Source organism: Artemia sp. Qi Xiang Cuo, chromosome 12 (assembly GCF_049724085.1).
Source record: "Artemia sp. Qi Xiang Cuo chromosome 12, ASM4972408v1, whole genome shotgun sequence".
Lineage (NCBI taxonomy): Eukaryota > Metazoa > Arthropoda > Branchiopoda > Anostraca > Artemiidae > Artemia > Artemia sp. Qi Xiang Cuo.
Genome location: NC_142805.1, coordinates 40,238,125 through 40,261,849, shown reverse-complemented (window position 1 = coordinate 40,261,849; position 23,725 = coordinate 40,238,125). Strand labels below are relative to the sequence as shown.

The 23,725-nt window shown below is 33.9% G+C and overlaps 1 protein-coding gene across 1 annotated transcript in view; it reads right to left on the bottom strand.

Moving 5' to 3' along the window:
* LOC148946105 (protein O-linked-mannose beta-1,2-N-acetylglucosaminyltransferase 1-like) overlaps positions 1–23,725 on the bottom strand; it is a 67,156-nt gene that overhangs the window by 25,202 nt on the left and 18,229 nt on the right. Inside the window, exons 2-3 of the mRNA XM_089097611.1 lie at positions 15,043–15,136; positions 5,641–5,747 (exon numbers count right to left, since the gene is read on the bottom strand). Coding sequence (XP_088953737.1) covers positions 5,641–5,747; positions 15,043–15,136 — 201 coding nt within the window. The remainder of the gene's footprint in view (positions 1–5,640; positions 5,748–15,042; positions 15,137–23,725) is intronic.

Below are 23,725 nucleotides of genomic sequence, written 5' to 3'. Positions count from 1 at the left end.
TCCCCTCGGATCCCTTTTGACTCTGTAAAAGTGAACTAAAACTTATAATCTCCTATCAAATGAGCCCTCTCTGAAGTTTATCCAAGTGTCCCTTCTATAAGAACCATAGGCTATTTGTACACGGGGCATAAATTGCAACGCCTGCCCCTGGGCCCTGGAGGGTTGTGTCAACCCTACAGTTGTTGTGGTATGATCTTTATTTTTTAACAAAATGGCTACCTCAAAATTTGTATCGGATGTATTTGGGGAAAAAAGGGCGTGGGGGGCTAGTTGTCCCCCACTAGAAATCTCAATTTTCAATCGAATGATCACACTTTGACGTTTATACGACGACCCCTTCCATATGAAGTACCTCTGGGAAAAAAATAAATGAATAGTAAAACATTGGAGCCGTACGGCCTTTACTATAGGCAAAGCTATAGTGTTGCCTCTGATAAATAGTCCCTCGTATCAATGTCAAAATACATCTGACTGTAGAATGCATCTGTCCCTTGAATAAATAATAATAATTCCCTAATGGTTCAAGAACAATAAATTTAAAAAATAATATATCTTTTTTATTTAGAAATAAAAGGCACTACAAAAAAAATTAATTCAAAATAATAATACATGTTTATTTACAATAAAATGCACTACAAAAAGCACCTATTACAAAATAATACTTAGAAAGGCCACCCTCCCCACCCCCCGGAGGGGCACGGCGGCAAGTGGCAGCTGTCAGTCGAAGTCCGAACCCCCCCCCCCCCCCCCCCGGGTCGGCCGCAGGAGCGGGGCCAAAAACAATTTTCATTTACGGAAAAACACTCACATATGACTCTAACTTGTTAATAATAAAAAAAAACACTACTGAGTTAGGGAAAAAAGGACACCCCTGTCATCTATATAAAGAAAAGGATCCCACCCACCATCATCTGCTATTCAATTTATTTCCCGATCAAGATGACGTCTACAGTCTTGAAATACACCTCGGTCAGTAGTTAGACAATGTCCATGGGGTAGCAACTTCACACCATCCGCACACATACAGACTTTATCTTATACGAATGACGTGACATTTTTTTCACTATTACTGTGTAGTTTTTAAATATTAAAGACAGAATCGCCATTACTTTCGCTCTTGGAACTAAACTGCTTTCCACAGTTTCTATATACACTCATATGGAAATTTTGATTCACATAGTACCTAAGCACCCCCTCGCAGACTTTTGCACACAGTACACCTTCGGACCTGCAAGCACACCATTGAAAATCACGTCACTCCAAGTCTCGGGTTTTGACATTAATGATTTATTTGGAGCCTGGCGCTTCACTAGCTGCTGGTAAATGGTTTCGTCCTGGTTGGTAAAGTCCATTCGAGAGCTAATGTGCATACCTTTTTCCAAATCTTTTAATTAACGTTTTAACAAAAGCGAATCGGTATCAAACTTGTCCCCCCGCCCCAGCCATTGGCGCCTACACACATCGTAAAAGAATGACAACATGAGTTTTTTTTAAAATATCTGTTATTGAGCTGCCACCACAAATATTTTATTTAATATAATGTTTCTTTTTTTTCTATACAAGAGGACCATATTGGAGTCTATGATGTGAAGTTTGGATCGGCAACGATTCGAACACATTCCTTTGGGTCGGTCACTACGTCACAACGACTTCGATTGTTAACATTCTCGCATATTTTACCGAAGGCCGAATTTAAAGTAAGTTTAAAGATTTCTTTTTCAACCTTCGTTTTCGCTTCTGAACGCTTACAGACAAAAATGTCAATAAACGTTTTCAAATAGGTTTTTTGGTCGAATTGAAGGGCTCTATGTATGTTTGTGACATTGAAACCGTCCGCTAACATCCACCGCAAAAGAACGTGATATAAAATATTCTCTGTCGGATGAAGGTCGGCTATACGGTTTTGTTTTGATGGTGTCCAGAGCACACCCCCATACTCTACCAAAGAAATATCATATGGACTCAAAGAATCCTTAGTCACCGGTCTGTTAATGCACGAAAACATAAAATTCTTTACCAAGTCATAAGCTCCATCGGTATTTCACCATCAATTAAAAAAAAAAATCTTTGCGGTCCATTCTCCTCAACACTGGCAATGTTGGGGAGGTTTGAAGCACAGGATCGTTAAGCCATTTGTAATTACCACACGACGAAGAGTAGTGAGACATTGGAAACGCACAAAGGGAGTTCATATAAATAACCTGCATCCGACTTTACACCGGTGTCCATTCTAGTTGGGTCAGTTTTAAGGAAACGATCTCCATGGAAAACATAACCTCTCCTCATTGATCTCTCTACAAATAGATGTTGATCCACGTCTGTGATCATGTCTATTTTCTCTTTACTGTTTTTAAGAATTACATCCATCACCAGATGAGGAGTGGAAAAATAATAACCCAAATCCAACCCAAATTCCCCATAGATTTCGTCCCTGTTCCCTTTTAATTTCCAATCGACTGAGCCCTTTTTGATGTTTCTATGACAAAACTTTCAATAAAAACCTTACATACCCCCAGGGCATAACTTATAACCCTTGCCCTGAAGACTGTGGGGAGAGTTTCCTGCTCAAAGATATAATTTCCAAAACTTTCAACTACATTGGATAGTATAGCTATCTAAAAATTTTGATTGGATTTGTTTGGGAAAAGGGTGGGCCTGGAAGAGGTGTTAGTTGCCTTCCAATCACCTTCAACTATTAAAAAGGGCACTAGCCAGTTCAATTTTAGATCAAATGAACCCTGTTTAAAATTTCTACAACAAGGCTTTCTATGAAAACCTTATATGCCCCAAGGGCATAACTTATAGCCCTTACCCTGAGGGCTGTGGGGGGGGGGCGGGGTGTGTCATCCTCAAAGACCTAATTCTCAGAACCTTCAACTTCGTTGGACAAAATGGATATCTCAAAATTTTGACTGGATGTGTTTGGGAAAAAGGTGGGCGTGAGAGGGGGTTAGATGCCCTCCAATCATTTCCTACTATTAAAAAGGGCATTAGCCCTTTGAATTTCCAACCGAATAAGCTATTTTTGAAGTGTTTGCAACAACACTTTCTATAAAAACCTTATATACCCCCAAGGAATAACTTACACCCCTTACCCTGAGGGTTGTGGGGGAGTGTCCTCCTCAAAAAAATAAATTTCTATCTGAAAATCAGCTACGCTGAACAAAATTGCTATCTCAAAACTTTGATTGGATGTGTTTGGGGAAATGGTGGGCGTAGAAGGGGTGTTAGTTGCCTTCCAATCACTTTCGACTATTAAAAAGGGCGCAAGGCACTCCAATTTCTAATCGAATGAGCCCTTTTCGAAGTTTCTACGACAACTGCTTCGATACAAAGTGCCCTAGTCTAAAGAAAATAAATAAATAAATAATACATTGTGCCAACATCGTTCTTTATTTAGGCAGCGTTATTGCGCTGCCTATGATTAGCCATGTCTTGATGCCTACTGCAAAATATTTTATTTTCAATTTGATTTCAACAGAGAGCAAAGCTCTCCTTCTGCGATGTGTCAGCATAGAACATGTCAATGTTCTATGCTGACACAGCATAGAACATAACATAGAAGATAAGATAAAATTAACACCTCAAAGTAAAACTTCCTCAGAAGTAATAAGAGCAAATCAAGAGAACATACATTTAAAGGAAAAAAACAGGAATAAAGAGAAGAAGCCATCTCAGCGCGAATATAAATCAATTCAATTTTAAAATTAAATCTATAATTCGTGAGCCCCACATCCCGACAAGAATTAATCTTCAAAACGTTTTGGACACTTCAAAGCCAATATCCTGGATCGTACGTAAGGACCGTAAGTGAGCCGTTAATGTGTTTAGGTAAACTATAGGACAATGATTAAGATAGGATTCAACCAGGGAATGATATAAGATTTTGAGAACGGGGAAAGGAAAAAAATTTAATCTATAGAGGCAGCCCAAATTATGAGCAAGTTTCAACCGCAAATAATCAGAATACTTACAAAAACCCATCATCTCATCAATAATAATCCCAAGGTACCTGAATGACTCCACCCTTTTTATTTTGTTTTGCCCTGATATCAGCTCATCTATTCTGATCTTACCTAGTGCCTGCTTTGAGTGCCCAAACAGCTTTGAGCTTGGTTTTTGTTAAATTTGAGCCAAATAGTTAGAAAGAAACCATATTTTAAGAGAATTCACTGCTATAATCAGAATTTCAACCAACAAGGACGAAGTAGTAGCTTTTTCTGTCACTGCAGTGTCATCAGCAACAACTACTGCCAAAAATGTAAGTATTAGGAGGATTAAGAGGTTACATTAGGAGGTAAGCATCTTGATAAGTCATCAATATAGATTAGGAATAATAATGATCCAAGTAATGAACCCTGTGGGACACCAATGTCATCAAGAGATATAAGGCCCGATACGTGACTATTTACATTCACGTGAATTTTTCGGCAATGCAAGTAAGATTTTAGTAATTCTAACCCTTTACATCGAATTCCTGCATTACCGATCTTTTGAAGTAGAATTATGTGATTAAAAATGTCAAAAGCCTTTTCATGTCACACAAAAGAGTACTTGCTTGATTTTATCATTTAGAGAGTCATTGATACTGAGTAAAAGTGTGGCAATAGCTTGTTACGTTGAATGACCAGACTTGGATCCAAATTGACTCTTAGAAAATATTATTTTTTTTTTTATCAAAGTATAAAACAATTCTTTTTGAATTATTTGTAGCTGAAAAATCAGTTGATCTACTTTTTGGTAAAACGAGAAAGGTATTGAATGTGTTTATTGAGTGAGTATATTTCAGTCTCTTGACATTAAATAATACTAAAACTAATTACACTTTAGTTTCTTCTAATTAGTAGCATTGTAACAAATTTAGATTTGATAATAAATGTAAACAATATAAAGAATACAGGTGACAAAGTATTTGTGCTTTATGGTTGATGAAAATCTATCATGGAAAGCTCATTCAAATATAATAGTGTTGAATTTGTCAAGTTTTTCCCCTATTTTGGATTTTAGCTCCGTAAAATCACGTTGTCTCGAATTTTTATTTGCACTTCAGTGCATTGGATTAAAAACGCTTCTTGACCACTAAGGTCCTTGCGTTGGCCCTGCAGTGTGCCGCTACATCTGTGTTTTAACCCTGGTCCCCGTATTACCAAGCTGATATCAAACCCACTGCATTATCATACGGCTCGGGAATTTTTAGACCATCAACAAATTGCTTTTTAAACAGTCTGTTCTCAACACAAGAATTAGTAACATTATCAGCAGGAGTAACAAAAAAACGCCTTATATAATAGCCTGGAGGAGCTAACAAAAACTAAGCTGACCCAAATTACTAAAACCATTCTAAGTTAGCTTACACAGGGTATGCCTGTTATATGATTGTATCATACGCATCAGTGGATATCTTTGTTCTCTGAACTACAAAGTTCATAAGACGGCTCTAAAAAGTAAAACAAAGAAGGAAATATTTTCTTTTTCTTTGTTCTTTAAGCTATGAAGTTCATGAGATGACCTTCAAAAGTAATACCAAAAAGCAAATTTTTTCTTTCAGGAGAAATTACTATTCTTACTTATATATATTTTTGGAAATTCGTGATCTTAACTAGTTTCTTTTTATTCGTTTAAGTGCCTTTCGGAACTTACCTGAGTTCCATCAACTACCACTGAGACTTTACTTTGACTAGAAAAAACTTCAACTGACACTTCAGGATGATCCCCAGGGAAATACTGACCATCATGCAATAGGCCGTCTAAAATTAAAGCAATGTTATCGGCACATTCCTACCTATATAACCGTAATGACAATTCACTAACTGCAGCTACATTGAAAGAGACACTAGGAGTGTCTATCAGAATCTGCCATTGCATATTCAACAAGCACAACTGAACACAAATGGTTTTTGCGTTGGATAAAACACATAAACAAACATATCTGCAATTATGCTTCGAAGTTTTATAGAAGAAGTAAGTGAACTTGTAATGCAAAATATAACATCAATAGAATTCGATCCAGTAGCTTCTAAAAAATAGCTAAGTAGGTGCCTGTAAAAACTCACTCGTTCCACTGTACTTTGATACTCAACCCAGCTATATAGGCAAAACATTCCATCACGATACATTTCCACAATAAGTTTCTACGTTATAACTTTTTTGTTGTATAATAGGCCAATAGAATTTTATTATCATATATCTAAATCAATCAAGGGACACATTTCCAAAAGAAATTCTATGATTGTTAAATAAAAAGGACAAAATTTCAATTGTTCACTACACTTTTCTGGACTTGTATTCATCAAAATTGTATTCTGGACTCAATTGTTCAATCTTCTATATTTACACTTACTAAAGGGGATATGCAGGGTACTGATGTAGATTCTGGGAAAGTGTCCATTTATAGAAGGATGACACAAGTTTAATGTCATCAAAACTCGCTGAAAAACTAGAATTCATTCCAAACTAGCAAAACTAAAAATATTTAAAATTAAAATCTAAGCTTATGCGCGAAGGGTTTGACTAGCTCTCTAAACATTTATCAAACTCCTTTTTACTTTGTTCATGTTCTTCACTGCCTTAAGGACTTTTTAAATAAAAAATTCAAATGCAAAGGGATGAAAGATGATAGTTATACAGGTTTAATGTCATCAAAATTCGCTGTGAAACAAGAATTCAATCTAAACTAGCAAAACTAGAAATATTTAAAATTGAAATCTAAGCTTATGCACGAAGGGTTTGACTAGCTCTCTAAACATTTATCAAACTCCTTTTTACTTTGTTCATGTTCTTCACTGCCTTAAGGACTTTTTAAATAAAAAATTCAAATGCAAAGGGATGAAAGATGATAGTTATACAGGTTTAATGTCATCAAAACTCGCTGAAAAACTAGAATTCATTCCAAACTAGCAAAACTAAAAATATTTAAAATTGAAATCTAAGCTTATGCACGAAGGGTTTGACTAGCTCTCTAAACATTTATCAAACTCCTTTTTACTTTGTTCATGTTCTTCACTGCCTTAAGAAACTTTTTAAATAAAAAATTCAAATGCAAAGGGATGAAAGATGATGGTTATACAGGTTTAATGTCATCAAAACTCGCTGAAAAACTAGAATTCATTCCAAACTAGCAAAACTAAAAATATTTAAAATTGAAATCTAAGCTTATGCACGAAGGGTTTGACTAGCTCTCTAAACATTTATCAAACTCCTTTTTACTTTGTTCATGTTCTTCACTGCCTTAAGGACTTTTTAAATAAAAAATTCAAATGCAAAGGGATGAAAGATGATAGTTATACAGGTTTAATGTCATCAAAACTCGCTGAAAAACTAAAATTCATTCCAAACTAGCAAAACTAAAAATATTTAAAATTGAAATCTAAGCTTAGGCACGAAGGGTTTGACTAGCTCTCTAAACATTTATCAAACTCCTTTTTACTTTGTTCATGTTCTTCACTGCCTTAAGGACTTTTTAAATAAAAAATTCAAATGCAAAGGGATGATAGTTATACAGGTTTAATGTCATCAAAACTCGCTGAAAAACTAGAATTCATTCCAAACTAGCATAACTAAAAATATTTAAAATTGAAATCTAAGCTTATGCACGAAGGGTTTGACTAGCTCTCTAAACATTTATCAAACTCCTTTTACTTTGTTCATGTTCTTCACTGCCTTAAGGACTTTTTAAATAAAAAATTCAATTGCAAAGGGATGAAAGATGATAGTTATACAGGTTTAATGTCATCAAAATTCGCTGTGAAACAAGAATTCAATCTAAACTAGCAAAACTAGAAATATTTAAAATTGAAATCTAAGCTTATGCATGAAGGGTTTGACTAGCTCTCTAAACATTTATCAAACTCCTTTTACTTTGTTCATGTTCTTCACTGCCTTAAGGACTTTTTAAATAAAAAATTCAAATGCAAAGGGATGAAAGATGATAGTTATACAGGTTTAATGTCATCAAAACTCACTGAAAAACTAGAATTCATTCCAAACTAGCAAAACTAAAAATATTTAAAATTAAAATCTAAGCTTATGCGCGAAGGGTTTGACTAGCTCTCTAAACATTTATCAAACTCCTTTTTACTTTGTTCATGTTTTTCACTGCCTTAAGGACTTTTTAAATAAAAAATTCAAATGCAAAGGGATGAAAGATGATAGTTATACAGGTTTAATGTCATCAAAATTCGCTGTGAAACAAGAATTCAATCTAAACTAGCAAAACTAGAAATATTTCAAATTGAAATCTAAGCTTATGCACGAAGGGTTTGACTAGCTCTCTAAACATTTATCAAACTCCTTTTTACTTTGTTCATGTTCTTCACTGCCTTAAGGACTTTTTAAATAAAAAATTCAAATGCAAAGGGATGAAAGATGATAGTTATACAGGTTTAATGTCATCAAAACTCGCTGAAAAACTAGAATTCATTCCAAACTAGCAAAACTAAAAATATTTAAAATTAAAATCTAAGCTTATGCGCGAAGGGTTTGACTAGCTCTCTAAACATTTATCAAACTCCTTTTTACTTTGTTCAGGTTTTTCCCTGCCTTAAGGACTTTTTAAATAAAAAATTCAAATGCAAAGGGATGAAAGATGATAGTTATACAGGTTTAATGTCATCAAAATTCGCTGTGAAACAAGAATTCAATCTAAACTAGCAAAACTAGAAATATTTCAAATTGAAATCTAAGCTTATGCACGAAGGGTTTGACTAGCTCTCTAAACATTTATCAAACTCCTTTTTACTTTGTTCATGTTCTTCACTGCCTTAAGGACTTTTTAAATAAAAAATTCAAATGCAAAGGGATGAAAGATGATAGTTATACAGGTTTAATGTCATCAAAACTCACTGAAAAACTAGAATTCATTCCAAACTAGCAAAACTAAAAAATATTTAAAATTAAAATCTAAGCTTATGCACGAAGGGTTTGACTAGCTCTCTAAACATTTATCAAACTACTTTTTACTTTGTTCATGTTCTTCACTGCCTTAAGGACTTTTTAAATAAAAAATTCAAATGCAAAGGGATGAAAGATGATAGTTATACAGGTTTAATGTCATCAAAACTCGCTGAAAAACTAGAATTCATTCCAAACTAGCAAAACTAAAAATATTTAAAATTAAAATCTAAGCTTATGCGCGAAGGGTTTGACTAGCTCTCTAAACATTTATCAAACTCCTTTTTACTTTGTTCATGTTCTTCACTGCCTTAAGGACTTTTTAAATAAAAAATTCAAATGCAAAGGGATGAAAGATGATAGTTATACAGGTTTAATGTCATCAAAATTCGCTGTGAAACAAGAATTCAATCTAAACTAGCAAAACTAGAAATATTTAAAATTGAAATCTAAGCTTATGCACGAAGGGTTTGACTAGCTCTCTAAACATTTATCAAACTCCTTTTTACTTTGTTCATGTTCTTCACTGCCTTAAGGACTTTTTAAATAAAAAATTCAAATGCAAAGGGATGAAAGATGATAGTTATACAGGTTTAATGTCATCAAAACTCGCTGAAAAACTAGAATTCATTCCAAACTAGCAAAACTAAAAATATTTAAAATTGAAATCTAAGCTTATGCACGAAGGGTTTGACTAGCTCTCTAAACATTTATCAAACTCATTTTTACTTTGTTCATGTTCTTCACTGCCTTAAGGACTTTTTAAATAAAAAATTCAAATGCAAAGAGATGAAAGATGATGGTTATACAGGTTTAATGTCATCAAAACTCGCTGAAAAACTAGAATTCATTCCAAACTAGCAAAACTAAAAATATTTAAAATTGAAATCTAAGCTTATGCACGAAGGGTTTGACTAGCTCTCTAAACATTTATCAAACTCCTTTTTACTTTGTTCATGTTCTTCACTGCCTTAAGGACTTTTTAAATAAAAAATTAAAATGCAAAGGGATGAAAGATGATAGTTATACAGGTTTAATGTCATCAAAACTCGCTGAAAAACTAGAATTCATTCCAAACTAGCAAAACTAAAAATATTTAAAATTGAAATCTAAGCTTATGCACGAAGGGTTTGACTAGCTCTCTAAACATTTATCAAACTCCTTTTACTTTGTTCATGTTCTTCACTGCCTTAAGGACTTTTTATATAAAAAATTCAAATGCAAAGGGATGATAGTTATACAGGTTTAATGTCATCAAAACTCGCTGAAAAACTAGAATTCATTCCAAACTAGCATAACTAAAAATATTTAAAATTGAAATCTAAGCTTATGCACGAAGGGTTTGACTAGCTCTCTAAACATTTATCAAACTCCTTTTTACTTTGTTCATGTTCTTCACTGCCTTAAGGACTTTTTAAATAAAAAATTCAATTGCAAAGGGATGAAAGATGATAGTTATACAGGTTTAATGTCATCAAAATTCGCTGTGAAACAAGAATTCAATCTAAACTAGCAAAACTAGAAATATTTAAAATTGAAATCTAAGCTTATGCACGAAGGGTTTGACTAGCTCTCTAAACATTTATCAAACTCCTTTTTACTTTGTTCATGTTCTTCACTGCCTTAAGGACTTTTTAAATAAAAAATTCAAATGCAAAGGGATGAAAGATGATAGTTATACAGGTTTAATGTCATCAAAACTCACTGAAAAACTAGAATTCATTCCAAACTAGCAAAACTAAAAATATTTAAAATTAAAATCTAAGCTTATGCGCGAAGGGTTTGACTAGCTCTCTAAACATTTATCAAACTCCTTTTTACTTTGTTCATGTTTTTCACTGCCTTAAGGACTTTTTAAATAAAAAATTCAAATGCAAAGGGATGAAAGATGATAGTTATACAGGTTTAATGTCATCAAAATTCGCTGTGAAACAAGAATTCAATCTAAACTAGCAAAACTAGAAATATTTCAAATTGAAATCTAAGCTTATGCACGAAGGGTTTGACTAGCTCTCTAAACATTTATCAAACTCCTTTTTACTTTGTTCATGTTCTTCACTGCCTTAAGGACTTTTTAAATAAAAAATTCAAATGCAAAGGGATGAAAGATGATAGTTATACAGGTTTAATGTCATCAAAACTCGCTGAAAAACTAGAATTCATTCCAAACTAGCAAAACTAAAAATATTTAAAATTAAAATCTAAGCTTATGCGTGAAGGGTTTGACTAGCTCTCTAAACATTTATCAAACTCCTTTTTACTTTGTTCAGGTTTTTCCCTGCCTTAAGGACTTTTTAAATAAAAAATTCAAATGCAAAGGGATGAAAGATGATAGTTATACAGGTTTAATGTCATCAAAATTCGCTGTGAAACAAGAATTCAATCTAAACTAGCAAAACTAGAAATATTTCAAATTGAAATCTAAGCTTATGCACGAAGGGTTTGACTAGCTCTCTAAACATTTATCAAACTCCTTTTTACTTTGTTCATGTTCTTCACTGCCTTAAGGACTTTTTAAATAAAAAATTCAAATGCAAAGGGATGAAAGATGATAGTTATACAGGTTTAATGTCATCAAAACTCACTGAAAAACTAGAATTCATTCCAAACTAGCAAAACTAAAAATATTTAAAATTAAAATCTAAGCTTATGCACGAAGGGTTTGACTAGCTCTCTAAACATTTATCAAACTCCTTTTTACTTTGTTCATGTTCTTCACTGCCTTAAGGACTTTTTAAATAAAAAATTCAAATGCAAAGGGATGAAAGATGATAGTTATACAGGTTTAATGTCATCAAAACTCGCTGAAAAACTAGAATTCATTCCAAACTAGCAAAACTAAAAATATTTAAAATTAAAATCTAAGCTTATGCGCGAAGGGTTTGACTAGCTCTCTAAACATTTATCAAACTCCTTTTTACTTTGTTCAGGTTTTTCCCTGCCTTAATGACTTTTTAAATAAAAAATTCAAATGCAAAGGGATGAAAGATGATAGTTATACAGGTTTAATGTCATCAAAATTCGCTGTGAAACAAGAATTCAATCTAAACTAGCAAAACTAGAAATATTTCAAATTGAAATCTAAGCTTATGCACGAAGGGTTTGACTAGCTCTCTAAACATTTATCAAACTCCTTTTTACTTTGTTCATGTTCTTCACTGCCTTAAGGACTTTTTAAATAAAAAATTCAAATGCAAAGGGATGAAAGATGATAGTTATACAGGTTTAATGTCATCAAAACTCACTGAAAAACTAGAATTCATTCCAAACTAGCAAAACTAAAAATATTTAAAATTAAAATCTAAGCTTATGCACGAAGGGTTTGACTAGCTCTCTAAACATTTATCAAACTCCTTTTTACTTTGTTCATGTTCTTCACTGCCTTAAGGACTTTTTAAATAAAAAATTCAAATGCAAAGGGATGAAAGATGATAGTTATACAGGTTTAATGTCATCAAAACTCGCTGAAAAACTAAAATTCATTCCAAACTAGCAAAACTAAAAATATTTAAAATTGAAATCTAAGCTTATGCACGAAGGGTTTGACTAGCTCTCTAAACATTTATCAAACTCCTTTTTACTTTGTTCATGTTCTTCACTGCCTTAAGGACTTTTTATATAAAAAATTCAAATGCAAAGGGATGATAGTTATACAGGTTTAATGTCATCAAAACTCGCTGAAAAACTAGAATTCATTCCAAACTAGCATAACTAAAAATATTTAAAATTGAAATCTAAGCTTATGCACGAAGGGTTTGACTAGCTCTCTTAACATTTATCAAACTCCTTTTTACTTTGTTCATGTTCTTCACTGCCTTAAGGACTTTTTAAATAAAAAATTCAATTGCAAAGGGATGAAAGATGATAGTTATACAGGTTTAATGTCATCAAAATTCGCTGTGAAACAAGAATTCAATCTAAACTAGCAAAACTAGAAATATTTAAAATTGAAATCTAACCTTATGCACGAAGGGTTTGACTAGCTCTCTAAACATTTATCAAACTCCTTTTTACTTTGTTCATGTTCTTCACTGCCTTAAGGACTTTTTAAATAAAAAATTCAAATGCAAAGGGATGAAAGATGATAGTTATACAGGTTTAATGTCATCAAAACTCACTGAAAAACTAGAATTCATTCCAAACTAGCAAAACTAAAAATATTTAAAATTAAAATCTAAGCTTATGCGCGAAGGGTTTGACTAGCTCTCTAAACATTTATCAAACTCCTTTTTACTTTGTTCATGTTTTTCACTGCCTTAAGGACTTTTTAAATAAAAAATTCAAATGCAAAGGGATGAAAGATGATAGTTATACAGGTTTAATGTCATCAAAATTCGCTGTGAAACAAGAATTCAATCTAAACTAGCAAAACTAGAAATATTTCAAATTGAAATCTAAGCTTATGCACGAAGGGTTTGACTAGCTCTCTAAACATTTATCAAACTCCTTTTTACTTTGTTCATGTTCTTCACTGCCTTAAGGACTTTTTAAATAAAAAATTCAAATGCAAAGGGATGAAAGATGATAGTTATACAGGTTTAATGTCATCAAAACTCGCTGAAAAACTAGAATTCATTCCAAACTAGCAAAACTAAAAATATTTAAAATTAAAATCTAAGCTTATGCGCGAAGGGTTTGACTAGCTCTCTAAACATTTATCAAACTCCTTTTTACTTTGTTCAGGTTTTTCCCTGCCTTAATGACTTTTTAAATAAAAAATTCAAATGCAAAGGGATGAAAGATGATAGTTATACAGGTTTAATGTCATCAAAATTCGCTGTGAAACAAGAATTCAATCTAAACTAGCAAAACTAGAAATATTTCAAATTGAAATCTAAGCTTATGCACGAAGGGTTTGACTAGCTCTCTAAACATTTATCAAACTCCGTTTTACTTTGTTCATGTTCTTCACTGCCTTAAGGACTTTTTAAATAAAAAATTCAAATGCAAAGGGATGAAAGATGATAGTTATACAGGTTTAATGTCATCAAAATTCGCTGTGAAACAAGAATTCAATCTAAACTAGCAAAACTAGAAATATTTAAAATTGAAATCTAAGCTTAAGCAAGAGGGATTTGACCAGTTCTCTAAACATTAATCAAACTCCTTTACTCTGTTCAAGTACTTCACTGCCTTGGGGATTTTTTTTAAGAAGAAAGAAATCACATACAAAAGGATGAAGGATGACATTAATAGAAGGATGACACAAGTTTAATGTCATCAAAATTCACTGAGAACCTAGCATTCAATCTAAACTATCAAAACTAGACATATTTAAAATTAAAAACTAAGCTTAAACACGAGGGATTTGAGCAATTCTCTAAACATTTATCAAACTCCTTTTTTATAACGACAGCCTTTGAAATTGTTACATTTACTATTCATTCATTAATTTCTCACTTTCAAATGGTAATATTTACAATGAGAAACAAATAATTTTGATTTATTCTAATAAATATTGATCCCTCCTCGGGTCCCCCCTAGCTCGGCACGTAAAATACAACTTTCAAAGATCCTTTTAATAAAAAAAATTAAAAATTAAATCCGAAAGATCGGGCAAAGGATTTTATACTAGGTAATTAAAGGGCTATACGGAGGTTGACAACAAAGACCAATTGATATAAGAGAAATAAGCTGAATAAAAATATATTTCCAAAGTACCTAAGATAAACAAACACTGCCAAACCTGCAATTTGACAGAAACACAGATCTCTAATAGAATCGTCGAATAAAAGGCAAAAAAAGGACAAAACATAAATGTACAATAAAAAAAATTCCTCCTCCAAGACTGATTCTCTAGGAAAATCTGGCCAAAAATAATATTATTCATCCAAACCACTAGAAAACTCAATAAGAATCGGATACATGTGCAACCATACTGATTGAAACTTTTTGTTTTTGATAGGCAAGATCTAGGGTTTGAATCTTTTGAAAGCATCGCAAATCAATCCTGTTAATAAAATGTTTTAACTTTCTTCATGAGCCCTTCCCCCTCCAAAAAAATTAGGATTAGTTGCGTACGGTACTTTAGATGTAATTTTATAACTATCTTCTTTCCTATAGGAACAAAATAGTCAGGCCACTTCGACTGTTATAACCAGCAGCATATTCAACCTAAAACTGATGAAAAAAAAAGGCAAGAGTTATGCTTACCACCATTGTTTTTGCCATAGATTGAATTTTTGAAATATATAAAATAGAGCAGATTCAAGCCAACAGAGATACCAAGGGCAAATACCAAGCAAAACTATAAAAGAAATGTTGTTGGATTAAACAGTACTAAGCATGTTCAATAGTAAAAGATGTCACTCATTTCCTAGGGTTATACACAGGAGCAACTCATTTCTGCTGCTTGCATATCAGGTTTTACTTCCGTTTTGGCACATCTTTAAGTAGGTTTTCATTAGCTCATACGATTGTAAATTAAAAGAAGCCTATTGGTGCCCCTTTTAAGGTGTAAATCTAACCAAAGAGCGTAACTCCCTATGGCTTCAGGTGAAATTTCAAGACAGCCATTCAAATGCAGCATGGTAAGTGTAGCCAGAGAAATATTAGCCTCAAATTATACAAATAGCAAATATAAAACAGAGGTGCCATACATTTATTTTGATAGAAAGAGGGATAAGTTACATCTTGCTGATGTTAGAGTCACACAATAATTTTTACTGTGTAGGATTAAGAGCCCAAAGTGAGCCCCTCCCCCAGCTAATTTCTATCTAGGTCCATGGGTTCATGCTTTCCTTATACACATAGAGGTGGGACACGTGTTCTGACTATCTGATTACAAATTTAAACTTTTTGATTACAAATCTGAGAATAATTTTGGAATAGGTCCGGTAACCAGAACCCATCAAACGGTTCTACATAGTTCAGAAGGCCATAGCCCCACCCACTCTACTTCTCCCAGAAAGTTCGCACATACATACATATACAGCCTCTTTTGACTCAAAATCTCAGTCAGATATTATTAGACAACGGTCCTTAATATTTGAATATTAATCATTAAAAGTCCCCAAGATTGCAGTACGACTGCCCTATAACAGAACAAAAAATTTACTTACTTCTTAAATGGAGTTTGATTTCTCCTAAGTTGGTTTACAAGGATTTCTAAGCTTGTTGATTACAAACGGGAGGCAAACATTGTAGACTAATACGGACACAACAGACCAGAATACATTAAATATATATTTTCAAAAAGTAAATGTTACTTCTTATTCAAATCACAGTCATGAAAAAAAATTTCGCCAACATAATTGGTGGGCCCAATGTAGGGTCATTGGGCCCATAGCCCCTCAGGCAACCATTTCCCCTTCAAACGTATATGAAATGGTGGCTACCTCTTTTGACTTCCTTATTACAAATATGGCAAATGTTGAAATATAGGTATCCATAACCAAAGCAAGTCATATAGCCTATTACTTCAGGGGCTGATTCCCTCTCCACCCAACACCGCTCCCGTAAGCATTGTGCCAATAAACATTTGTTGCCCCTTTTAACTCATGGTCTCATTCAAAGTTTATTGGGGAGACTATTACTACTACTGCTGCTAACAACTCGCCGTAGCAACAAGCCACCCGAGGCAAACACAGCTACGCGCGCTCCTCCTCCATCCCAATCTATTCAAAGCCTCCTTTTTACACCCTCCCAAGAAGTTCCCATTTCCTTTAAATCTTTCTTTATAACGTCCTCCCACCCCAGGCAAGAACGACCTGCTTTCAGTTTAGCCCTATATGGTTGGCCGAAAAGGACATTCTTCGGCAATCTGTCGTCCTTCATCCACACAACGTGCTCTAGTCACCTAAACCTTTCTTTCATTATAGCCCTAGAAAGCGATATTGAACCACGTTTTTCGTAAAGCCTACTGTTTAGAATACGGTCAGTCAGCCGGGTACCCAGAACAATCCATAAGCAATTTCTCTGAAAAACATCTAGAAAATCTTTATCCACTTTTAGGAGAGTCCATGTTTTAGTGGCACATTTGACCACTGTCATCACTGTAGCTTCCAATACTCTTATCGTGGCTTGCATACATATATTCCTAATCTACCAAACTTTTTTTTAACTGTGAAAAACACATTGAGCCTTGAGTATTCTACTTTTAACATCTCCAGTGCTTCCATCATCTTTACTAATAATGCTACCAAGGTAAGTGAAGCTGCCCACTTGATCAATCTTTTCGTTACCCAACGTCACCTTTCATCTTCACTTATTCCTAGCCTCAGTCACTTAGTCTTCTTAACACTAATTTTAAAACCTATTCTAGCACCCTGAACTCGCAAAACCTATAAAAGTTCATTCATTTTGCTCACAATTTCATCTAGGATGCTTAAATCATCAGCATTATCTAAGTCCAGGAAACTTTTTCCTCTCCATTTCTTTTTCCGTGGTCCCCCATTGCCTTTCCTGTGCTCCCTAAGACAAAGTCCATCAAAATAATCCATATAAAGGGGGATAGAACACAACCCTGCTTAACTCTTGATTGAATACAAAACCAGCCGCTAACCTTATTTCCTACCTTAACCGCAGCAGTGTTATTCTCGTACATGGGACTAATCACTTTAATATATTTGTCTGGTATACCACACATGGATAAAATCTTTGGTAAAGCTCTTCTATCAACAGAATCGAACGCTTGCTCATAATCTACAAAACTGAGGACCAAAGGTGTTTGACAACTCAGGCCCTTCTCAATTTTTAACCTAAGAGTGAAAATTTAGTGGACACATCCTCTACCTTTTCTAAAACCGCACTGTTCTTCTCTTAAAACTTCCCCTACAGCATCTCTCAGTCTAAAAAGTATCACATTACTAAGTAATTTGCTACCTACAGAGACCAGACTAATGCCTCGATAATTACCGCACTCACTCTTATCACCTTTCTTATAAAGTGGCTTAATTAAGGTTTCCTAGAATCGTTAGGTACTTCCCTTTTTCAAAGTCATAATTTTCAATAACTTATTTTTAACCTCAGAGCCACCATATTTAAGAAACTCATTTACCACACTATCAGCACCTGGAGCCTTATTATTTTTTAATCCTTTTAGTACAAAGATCCGGCTTTCTGAACAGATCGTTTATCTTGGTATTCCCACTGGAAATACAATTGCTCACACTCGTCATCTCCTAACAGAACACATCAAATGCCAAAGATCACCTTCATATGCTTCCATAGTCTCTACTAAGCTTTGTTTCAGTTGCCCTTATCTGGCAACACTGTACAACACTGTTGCTCTCCCCCATGTTATCTACATTGCACCCTTCTGGTAGATTCTTACAAATTCCGAAAAGTTGAAAATCTACTCCACTTTCTTCCAATTTGCAAAATACCTACTGATATATTAAATTTAGACACACAGTTCACAGCTCATCAACAGTGTTCATATAGCAGATCCTACTATGGCTGTTGCTAAACTTGGCAAAGAACACAACTGAAAGATTTCAAAACATGACTGGAACCAAATTCTTCTACACTAGTTACATTATCATAGTTGTATAGTGTTCTTTTACTTCTTTTTCATTTTTTGCAGTGCTCTGCATTTTCTTTTTGTATGAAGACAGGTTTCAATAAATAATAATAATAATAATAATAGAAAACTGTGGTTCTCCTAAAGGCCATGGGGTTTTGACCTTGACAATTCTGATGGTGCACTGTTCATTTCGATCTGCCACTTTTTTTTCAAAAGTTTTAGGCTCTTCTTTATAATTCCCATAAATCTGCTTTACCCCTTAAAAAAATACTATTAAGATCAACTGAAATCATAGTTGCCATTCCTGAATCAGCTTTAAATGAAAAGTTTTTCTCAGAAGGCCTTTTTTAATACATGTTTTCCCACTTTTGGTTGCTATGGGTCATGATTTGCTCTGCATTATGTTCTAGATGTTGCTGCAATCATTGTTTGATGGCAAAAGCAAATTCTATTTCTATTTTTAATACATTGTGAACTAAAAAACCCTTTTAACCTATTGTAATTGTACTATAGCATTTATTTTAAAGCAGGGAAAGGGAGTCAAACCTTAGCATAACAAGCATGGGGTTAAAAGGAGGGGAGCTCCCTTACAAATAGGACGATTTATCTGTGTTTTAAGTTCTAATATTGCTCTTTTGTTTCATTTGAAAACACTTATGTTAAACTATGGTTAAATTTAAACTATGGTTTTAATTTTGGAGGAATAATGTTAGAGGTTAGTAAGGAAGGGTGTATTTAATTTATTTCCTCGGCAAGAAAGTGAGTCTGAAAATTTTGTATGGTTATTTTTATCAGTTAAAAACATTCACCTTGTTGTGTGTGTGTTGTTTATTTACCTTCAAATAGTAGTTCTTACAGCCGTGAAGATACAAGGGAATTGATTGTAAATGAAACACAGATGTATAAAAGAATGTACCCTTGCCATAATTTTATTTGTCTAGGGGATTTCAATGCATCTCCTAGTGAAGAGGACGAGTTGAAGGTTGGTGAACCCCTAGTAAATGAACCAGGTCTGAATATTTGTTTGGAGAATGAATGTGAGTATATTTTCCCTAATAGGAAAAGTAGGGATATGTCTTGAAAAATAAAGAGATGGCGAAGGAATTCAATAAAAATTTTGTAAAAGGGAAGGGTTATTAATTTTGAAGGGAAGGTTGGGAGGAGATTTGGGTATGGGTGATTTTACGTGTTATAGTGGGTTTATCCCGAGGTTAATTGAATATGTTTTATGTAGTTTGTCTCTCTGGCTACCGGCAGTGAACCTCAGAGTCCTAAAGGTGGTCGGATTAGACCATTTGCCAGTGAGTCTTAAGCTGAGAGCGTGTATTCGACGGTCTGGAAGGGTAAATGAAAGGTCTACGTGTGAGAAAAGGATCCGTAAACCAGTTTGGATAGCCATTAAGAAAGAAGAATCGGTTAAAATGAAACTAGAAAGTGAGGAATTTCAGAGTGATTACCGTTCAATTTTCATTTTTTTTAGAGCCAGTTGAAATGGATCAAGCTGTTTCAGTAATGGTTCGAATGGTTCAGAAGATAGAGAGTTAGGTCTAAGGACAATAACATATCCTTTAAGACAGAGTGGTTACGATAATTAGGTCTGTATCTCAACAAGAAATCGGGGATCAGTTGAAAAAGATGAATGGTAATTCAGGTCCAGGAAAAGATGGTATATCTACAAAGGCCCTGAAAGGACAACTTTAATACCCATGCTGGCCGCAATGCCTCTTTTTAAGAAAGGTAATAGGAAGTTACATAAAAACTTTAGGTCTATCTTTATGGGAAGTGTGGTAAGTAAATTGTTTTGCAAGATTCTGGAATTTAGGCTAAGAGATTGGTCAGATAAGGAGGAAATACTTAGCCCAATGCAAGCAGGATTAAGATCGACATTCAGCACTGTTGACCTTATTTTTACTTTGGTATACTGAAAAGGAAATATGTTAGAATGGTCGGCTATTCGTAGCCTTCTTAGACCTGAAAAATTCTTTTGACTCGTTAAATAGGAGGTTTTTAATTGAAATGTCTGTTAGAAATAGGCTTGTCGTCTTGTTTTGTAGTAATAATAGCAGATATGTATTGGAGGTGAAATTCGTTGTGAAGGTTTTGGGAAATATTTCTAGGCTGGTTATGTCTCATGTGGGTGTAAAACAAGGAAGTACTTTATTTCCTAAGCTTTGTTCCTTCTTTTTTAATGATTTAGATAGTTTTATGAAAAGTAATGGAGCCCCTTATGTATCTTAGGATTTGTTTAGGCTATCATGTCTGTTATTTGCGGATGACCTAGGTTTAGTGGCTGATAGTAGAGATAATCTTCAGAAGCAATTATATTTGATGAAAAAATATTTAGAAAAGAAGGATTTAGAGTTGAACACTAAGAAGTCAGAAGTATTAGTATTTAGGAGCAAAGGGGATGTTGATTTCAAGGTTGATTTTAATTTTGGAGGAACAATGTTAGAGGTTAAAGAAGAATAAGTTTATTTGGGTATTAAGGTTAGTGCATTAACGGGGATGTCTAGGCATGTAGAAAATTGTAATTTAAAGGGAATAGGCTAATAAGTATGCTTTTGAGAAGTAATTTAGGTTAGCTAACTACATGAGGATCCAGGAAAGAGTTTCCAGACAAAAGTAGCTTCTAGTCTACATTGGGGTTTAACTAAAGCAGCTAAGCTAGAAGCAGTTCAGCTAAGATATTTTAAGAGAATTTTAGGCTTTAAAGATTCATTTAGTTCAGTGGTTCTGAAAGAAGATTTGGGGCTTTTTACTTTAACGAGTGTTAGATTGGTTAGAATGGTGAAATTCTGGGAGAAAATAATTAGGCTACCTGGAGTTCAGCTTCTTAGATCAGCTTATTTGGAGAGCTTGAAGGACGGTAGACGTGATTCGTGGCCAAATCAGGTAAAAAAATACTGAACCTTTGTGGCCTTTCGGAGATGTGGAATGAAGGAAAAGGCCCAATGGGTGAAAGCGTTTCAGTATGAAAGGAAGTATAGCGAACCCTAAATGACCAAGAAATCCAAGAGTGGCAAGCTCACAAGGACCAATCTATGTCTTTGATATTTTAGTCCCAAGCTAAAGTGTTGGGGGGAGAAGGTTTATTTTAAATTTGGGTTGAATAAAGAGGATTTGAACAATTTGCTGTTGATAAGAGGGGATAGTTTGGATTTAGGTGAGAGAAAAAAATTTTTGGGAAAGTTTAGGCTGGCGGCTGGCCCCTATTTTGCCCTATATGCGGTTGTGTGAATGAGAATTTAGTTCACTGTGTATCTGAGCGTGAAGAGCTGTCTGAGTTACGGAATGAATGTTTTGGACGAGTGTTTGGGAGTGAATGTTGGTTAATTGAGCAGATGGGGGAGAGGAATGCATGTGCTATTAAACAGTTGTGTAAGTTTCTTTGTTTAGGGATTAAACACAGGGAGTTATGACTTAGGGGTAGCTTGTAATGGTTTTTATGATTTGAATTTTATTATGATTGGTGTTTGTTGGTTAAAATGTCCTTAGTGTGTTTGGTGTGTCTGGTGTGTTGATGACCCTGGTGTGTTTCTTTTTTGTCTTTGTTGTTCTTTTTTTATTTATATTAACTAAATTTGTGTTTTGTTCCTTAGCTTTGTTTGTAGACTGTATTCTGTGTTACTATGGCCTGCAGACTTTTTGCAATAAACCATATCTTATCATAATATTAATTTAAATTTTTTTGTTTCCAAAAATAAGTTTTTCAAAGAAAAGTAAAGAACTCCATTAAACAAAAAATGAGCAAAATAAAATCAAGTAATCTACCAAGCGTGAAACTACCACAACTCAGCATCGATAAATAAATGAAACCCAAAACGAACAGAAATTACTATAAATAACCGATTTAAACTCAAAACGAGGAGAAATTAACATAAGTTGGGCTCAAAACCCCTATGCCTTCCCAAGGCCAGAACATAATTTGCACTTTACTGAAAAAAAAAATATAGATATTTTTACTTTTATAACTTTTATAAACCAAATAATATTAACATTTTGATTACTAAACATCAGTATATATATATTAAACTGACAATGTACATTCATTTGTGTTTTTTTCAGTAAAGTACAAATTATGTTCTGGCCTTCGGAAGGCATAGGGGTTTTGAGCCCAACTTATGTTAATTTATGCTCGTTTTGAGTTTGAATCGATTATTTATAGTAATTTCTGTTAGTTTTGGGTTCCATTTATTTATCGATGCTGATTTGTGGTAGTTTCACGCTTGGTAGATTATTTGATTTTATTTTCGCTCATTTCTTGTTTAATGGAGTTCATTACTTTTCTTTGAAAAACTTGTTTGGTGGAAAAATTTTTTTTAATTAATTTCTGTTCGGTTTATATTGACATAGTCTTTTCAGGGAAAAAGAAAATAATACTTTAAATCTTTTTGTTTTTTCAGAATTTATAGTTTGGCCTGCTATTTGTATGTTGGAGAAAAATTATCAGCAATTTTTAACAGAATACATTGTTTTAAAATCTGGACACAAATAGTAGTGTTTAATTTAGTTTCATACCTCCTCTAGTTGACCTGAAATGGAAAACTTGATACCATTCGCAAAAAAATCTGTTTACTCTCTTTGATATCTTGGATACACTTACGCTATTTTGATTTGGTTAAATTTCAAGAGCAGAAGTAGCCCCAAAAGTTTGAACATAATACGCTCAGTCATTCTTGGGATACTGCTGAGATGCCTTATAGGGAATTAGCATTAACACAGGCATTTTGATTTAATCTTAAGGCAACATTTAGTTTTTAAACATAAAGGCAAATGGGAGGTTGGGCGTGGGAGGGGGATTAGTTTCTCTACTATCACTTTCGACTATTAAAAAGGGCATCATCCCTTTCTATTTTAAATCGAATGAGCCCTTTTCGAAGTTCCTACGACAACTCCTTCAATACAACCTGCCCTGGTCTAAACAACAACTACAACAACAAAATAATACATTATACACACATCGATCTTCACTATAATTATTTGAAAAAAACTACGTTTTCTAGAGTTAAAGAGGCTGAGTTACAAGGTCGAACCTTAAAACGTACAGGGATTAGGAGGCACAGTTGGGGCTACCGCCCCCAAACTCCCCGCTTTCGCAGCCTTTAAATATAAAAAAAATTTCTTTAAACTGAAAGTAAGGAGCGAGATTAAAACTTAAAACGAACAGAAATTATTCCGTATATGAAAGAGGCTGTGCCCTCCTCAACGCCTCGCTCTTTACGCTAAAGTTTGACTTTCTGACAACTCTTTTTTTAAAAAATAAAAAATTTATCGTAAAGATCGAGGCGTTGAGGAGGGCACAGCCTCTTTCATATACGGAATAATTTCTGTTCTTTTTAAGTTTTAATGTCGCTCCTTACTTTCAGTTTA